Below are 6,280 nucleotides of genomic sequence, written 5' to 3' on the forward strand. Positions count from 1 at the left end.
CTATTGAGTTACAATGTGTATGATTATATACTCTGCATTAAAATAAAGATATGCACACTTTTAAAAGAAAAAAATATTTGTTGCTGTTTTTTTCTTTTTTCTTTAAATTCTATTGTTTTCTTAAAGAGCATATAGCCCAGTGCTCCCCCAGTAGAAAATGGGGTACAACCTGTGGTGGTAAAATACTCACTTTCACAGTCAAACATCCATTCATAATGGCAACAATCATTCAGACCTATTCTAAAAATAATTGGGGAACTAATGCAATTGGCTGCAAATACCTGTGCTGCTACGATACTAAAGGGAGCAGTTTCTGTGAATCTTCTAAAGGCCCACTCCAATGAAAATTGTGTTTTTAATTTTGTTATAGGATTTGATATGGAGCAGATGAAAAAAGGCAGTTTTGAGCTGTCTTTTGGGACGCTGCAAGTGAAAGTCTCATTGCTCCGCTCCATTTGGATGCACCCACTTGCAGAAAAATACATTAGCGTCTTCATTTTCCTCGTCTGAGCCGGCATCTGGCTCAAAAAGTACGGCTGGATTGCTCAAATATTGCTCGCCGTTTTTATTAATCGACCGATTTCTCAAGCTCATTCTCTCTTGAGTGCTTGTGTGCGCTTAAGTATTGAAAATACTTTTTACCAAATAATTAGTAAATTGAACAAGCAATCCTAAAGACTATGATGACTAAGAAAACTAGCAAGCAAATCTTTAACCAACCAGGCTAATTTAGAAGTTCTTGTCAATAAAGACCTAGTTTTAGTCTTTGAGGGACAACATTTTTTCTGAGCTTTCTAAACTCAAAGGTGTTTGTCATGTCAAGTTGTAAACAGTGAACAGCTGCTGTGTGCTTCTATATGTTTCGGTGAATTTGTCCTAATTTGGCCTCCTTCACTCCATCAGTGCATCAAATAGTTCAAGGTAAAACTTCTAACAATAACAAAACTTTATGTTCTGACACCAGAACCTAAATATCTAACAGAACAAAAATATCCAAGTCTTTTATTTTCCAGTCACCTTGACATGGACAGCTTAATGGCGCATAAATCCTGTCTGTTATGGCTATATCTTGGTTTTTACCTTACAAACTCCAAGCAAGAGGCCAGAACAGGATACAGAGGTGATTCAAGTTTGTTCGTACCAAGGAAAACTAAATTCCTAGAGGGATTACTTCCTAATGGGCTGTGTGACCTTTTCTGTTGCAGAGACAAAACCGGAAGGTTAAAAGCCATTCACGCCGAAGATAAAATGCTCATCGTTTTCTGTACCCGGGTATGATCAACAAAGACTACAATCATGCGTTTTAGCACAGCAAGTGTATTACACTGTGGCTGTTGGGGTGAAAGTTAGTTTAAATAAGTCTGACCATTACCATAAGAAGGGGCAAAACTCAACCACGGCACAAGATTTTAATCACCTAACACAGATATCGTGTCACAAAAGCCTGTTCTGACAAGTAATTACCGAAGAAGAATTTTCATAAATAAATAATTTCGCAAATATAAATAAGTGAATGTATCCAACGTTTAAGAAAACTATGCTTTAAAATCATATTTGAATCCTAAACAATGACATGGCTTAATCTGGAGAAACAGAAGTAATTGATCGAGTTAATCTTGAGGTCAACTTCACGATTTGGACAGTTTAAAAAAACAAAAAACTCCAGGCAGACACGACAAGACAAGCAGTATGAAAACACTGCAATGGTATTTTTGTTCTTAGTTATGCATTCACGAGGCATGGACTAAATATAATCTACAAAACAAACTGGCTGCCAAATACCACAGAAAACTGCAAGGAGTCAGTGCTCAGATAAACATTTAGGTGGGGGGGGGGGAGAACTGTAGTTACCTGCCAGACAGACAGGAGGTTTTTCATTTTGGAAATACATTGTAAAAGACATATAGTTGTGCAACATAATTAGAGAATTCTTGATATAAAAAAAGAAAAGAAAAAATACTGGCATCCTTGTCTTAGATTACAATCTCTGCCTGAGCCAGGGCCATCTGTGTTATGCCAGAAGCTTGGCATTGAGACAGAATTGTGAGGAAGATGGATTTAGAGAAGAAGGGGTGGGGTTTGAAAGAAAAGAGGAAGAAAGCAAACAAAAAATAGAAAACAAGTCTACCTTAAAAATTCTAAAGAAGCGACGGGTATAAAAAGATGGCCAAAAAGAAACCAGGTATAAATCACTTCACTCCATTTTTTTGAAAAGCTGATTCCTCATAAGTCATAAAAACATGCTGGCATCCATGCACAAATGTAATTACAGTTTAAAAACTGCATCCTGTTTCGATTGCAATCTTAACGCTTGTTGATACGTGTGCTGCAAAATGTTGAATACTATCAAGATTCCAATTGACTTGAGGCAGTCTAAGCGTTACTTAAAAATGATTGATGGCACGCAACTCAATAACAGTGTCAAACAGGATTTCTGCCACAATTCTATTACATTTCCACTGAAACCAAAAAGGATAAGGTACATATGGTCATATATGTCAGCTATGGCAGGTGAGACTTCATCCTCAGCCAGAAAAGAAAAGATAACATTTAAATGTCAATGTTAAATATCAAAATAACAGTACAAAAGGTAAACATAGAAACAGATACTTCCGGTGACAGACTAACCTTCATGTTTCCGGTAACTGGGGAGCATAAATGAATATTTAGCCAACAAAAGGTAAAGATTTAAATGAAAACAATTTTACATCTAACAAGCAACATCTGCCTGTGCTCAATTGTAGTTAAATGCAGACAGTTTGCGGCAGTTTAGCTGGGGCGGTAGAGCAGGTTGTCCAACTACCGAAGGGTTGGCGGATCGATCCCCGCTCTCCCCAGCCAGCTGTCGCCCCCCCCCCAGTGCCGCTAGTCTGCAGCTCACCGCTCCCCCCAGGGGATGGGTCAAAATGCAGAGAAGAATTTCCCCATTGTGGGATACATAAAGCATCAATTATTATTATTCTGTAGTCATTTATTTTATTTGTTGCCTGAAAGTCTTTAGAGATTTTGGGAATTCAGTTTGCAGTTTTTAAAGTCCAGGTAGACTTTAAAAAACAAGACACCCATATCACAAAATGGCATGTTAGTAAAAACATATTTTCAGAAGCAGATTATTAAGCAGATTAAAATTCAGAGTTGCACTGAGAATTTGTTTCTTTAAAAGCTGAAAAGGATCAATTTCCTACAAACACTTGCTGGAGTAAAAATCAAAGCATGTGGAAAACATTGTAGAAGTGTTGCTACATGACAGTTTTCTGGGCTCAATTGAATGGTCTAGCGAAAAGAAATGAGTGATATTGATCTGTTTATTGTGCATAGCCGTTATTGGATAAAATGCCAAAAGAAAAGCTAGTACAACAAACCGGTTTGATATGTAGAACAAAGTGTCTACAACTGGAAATTGGCCTGGTTTAAAAAAGATTACACAGAAAACAGTTTCTTGCTCCACATTCTATGATGCACTAAACCAAACTAATAGTAAAAGATTTTTAAGTTAAACTTTAAGGCCTTAAAACAGTGACAAAACTACACACAGAAACACAAAGAAGCCTTTGTGATAGTCACAGCTGTTTTGCAATGTGGTACTTGCATACAGCACCTTGGAATACGTCAAGCAGATTGTGCTTCCTCTCACAGGTCACTGACAAGGCATGTATTAACTTACTCAGGAAAATATTTTAAGGCCACTGACTTCCACATAGTTCCCAGCAGGCAGCAGCGAACATCAGCTGCTTCCTGATTCTCTACCTCCTGTTGCACAGAGGGAGGGAGCAGGCCCACTCACAAATTTGCAGATGCACTGATAAAAAGGAGAATGCAAGCTCCGATCCCCTGATAACCACAGTCATCACACTTTCAGCAAGCCACATTATTTCAACAAAACACAAAAGTGAAGGACACTACTGGAAATTGAGTTTAGCTGAATAGCACAAAAAAAAAATTGCAGTACATTTTCTTTGTGGGGTCAGTCACGCTTAGTTCCCATTAAGCCTCCTGGGAGACAGAGGGTGAGAGCGTAATAATCCCTGCTGCAGTCTCCACTGGATGGAAATAATTAGTTAATGCCTTCACAAAGTTCTAAGCTTGTGGTTTTCCTGTCTCTACTAGGCAAGAAAACAATCTCCACACTGATGGTGAAAACTAGAAACCACCACAAAGAAGTTGCTTGCAAGGAAATTCACTTTAAAAATAGAAAAATGAAGCGTGACAAGTTTGGTTTAAAAAAATTAAACAATTGGAAAGCTTAAAAAAAAAAGCTTTTGTTTACTAAATGTTTAACACATGGTTTACTATACATCACACGAAGCAAGGGGATCAGAACCTTCACCACACTTAAACATAAGATGTACACAAGACCCTGCTGAAATAGACAATGCGCAATAGGATTAGGGTAGAGCAGTTCTGTTTTAAATTTGCTTTACATTATTTCAATTAATTTCACTGCATTTTCTTGGTATTTAAAGTGTAGATTACAACATTGTGTTTACTTTTCTGAATATGCAATTACACTTTGTTATGCCATTATATTATTTGAATTTACCTGCAGTTCGCACCAAGCCACCTCCACCCACGTCTCAGTATCCAAGCCTTTGTAGACCGTTTTGAACGATCCTCGTCCGAGTTCAATATCAAATTTCAAGAACCGTCCTCCAGGAGATGTGGAAACGGCCTTCATCTCTGCCTCCTCCTCAGTCTCCTCACTGGCTGCTTTGCAACCATCGCTGCTAGTAAGTTTTAAAGCACTTCCACCTCTCTCCTTGTCTTCATCAGCACTGGCGCTCTCTGTTGCACTGTCTTTTTGGCCGCCATGACTTTCAGTGCTGGAACTCTCTTGTGTGCTGCAACTGGTCACTAGTGTTCTGTCCACTATTGTCCTCAGGTTGATGTTAAAGATTTTACTCCCACTGTTGTCCGGGGCGTCGAAGACCTGCTCATCTGTCTCTGAAAACCATAGACTTCTCCTTATAAATCTGTGGTGCACACTCCTGTGGTAGCTGCAGGAAGGGTATGCGCTGGGATCACTCCCTCCTCTCACCACAGACTCCACAAGTTTGACGTTTCCTTCCCCCATGGTGTCACACCTATTTACGGCAGGATCGCACTGAAAATGGGGTCCAGACGCATGCTTGGACTCTCGGGTCGCCTCTGACTCCATGGTGATTTAACAAAAAAAAAAATCACTTTGGTTTCCAGGTCATTCGTGCCATGGCTTCATGTTCCGCAGACGAATGGACAGATGAATACCTGCAGCGCCCGCCCGGTGACGCAGTTTGTCAGTGGAGGCCCCCAAAGCGCTAGGCTGGATGATACAGGGGAGGTTTCATCAGACAAGTGCTGCAAAACAAATTATTGCTCGTTAGCCCCGCAAAAACACACGTTATTTCACGTCTGCCACAACATGAAACGGTTCTAGCTGCACGCTATTCTCCGAAACAAAGCAAGAGCAGAGGGTGTGAGATGGGGTCAAAAAATATTGTGTCACAAGTTAAACAAAAATATACATTCTCCTTTGCAGAGGCCATCGCTGTGTTAAACGATAAATAGTAGTGCGGTTGTAGCGACACAACTTAGCTAGTACAAGCTAGCTTAGAGACAAACTGGAAACCGTTTTTTAATAGAATAAAGTTACAAACATGAACCGAACATGACCTACCTGGTTTAAAAAGCCAACCGAATCATCTAGTGTAGCTGTACACGACAGAGGCGAACCTGTCAGGTCCAGTAACAGAAAAACCTTCGCTAACGTTAGCCGGCTGTCCACGACAAAAAAAGGTGGACTTTAAAAAACGCCCTATCTGCATTTTATCCCCGTTCTGCGCTACAACACTGACTGAGTCTATGCAACCTTGGGAAAAAAAACAGCTTCAGGTTTGCTTACTGAACACACACCTCACATTCACGACGAGCATGATGATTAGAAAAATGTTTCTTTTTTTAAAATTATTATTATCTCAAACCAAATCTTCGCATCTCTTCTGTTCACGGTTCCTTCGTTCGTCCTCGCGCCAGCTCTAGTACGACGTGCAGCGTGTTTTTACATACCGCAAAGGCTGAATTCGGAATGCTGTCTTCCTTTGCATTTCCAATTAAGTCACGCCAACAGCTGCTTTCGGTAGTTATAGTCCGTCTCCCATTAGCTCCTTTCGCCGGTGAGCCACTCAAATGTGTTCTCATTCACTTCGCTTGGCTCCACGCCCCTGGTAACGGCTAGGGGGGGGGATTGAATCCTCCAATCAGAAGGCACGCTGGGACATCAGAGAGAGCCGACTCATCACATTGT

The 6,280-nt window shown here is 40.2% G+C and overlaps 1 protein-coding gene across 13 annotated transcripts in view; it reads right to left on the minus strand.

Moving 5' to 3' along the window:
• Nucleotides 1–6,196, minus strand: part of LOC101170677 (serine/threonine-protein kinase WNK2) — a 34,555-nt gene extending 28,359 nt beyond the window's left edge. For 4 of the 13 annotated variants that reach the window (XM_020704759.2, XM_020704760.2, XM_023956694.1 and 1 more), the window contains exons 1-3: nt 6,043–6,192; nt 5,245–5,334; nt 4,541–5,149 (exon numbers count right to left, since the gene is read on the minus strand). In XM_020704759.2, the coding sequence (XP_020560418.1) occupies nt 4,541–5,149; nt 5,245–5,334; nt 6,043–6,174 (831 nt within the window). In that variant the 5' untranslated portion in view covers nt 6,175–6,192. The other 9 variants (XR_002290553.2, XR_002290555.2, XR_002290554.2 and 6 more) reach the window with 6 other exon arrangements.
• Between the last annotated feature and the right edge of the window lie 84 nt (nt 6,197–6,280).

Source organism: Oryzias latipes, chromosome 7 (assembly GCF_002234675.1).
Source record: "Oryzias latipes chromosome 7, ASM223467v1".
Lineage (NCBI taxonomy): Eukaryota > Metazoa > Chordata > Actinopteri > Beloniformes > Adrianichthyidae > Oryzias > Oryzias latipes.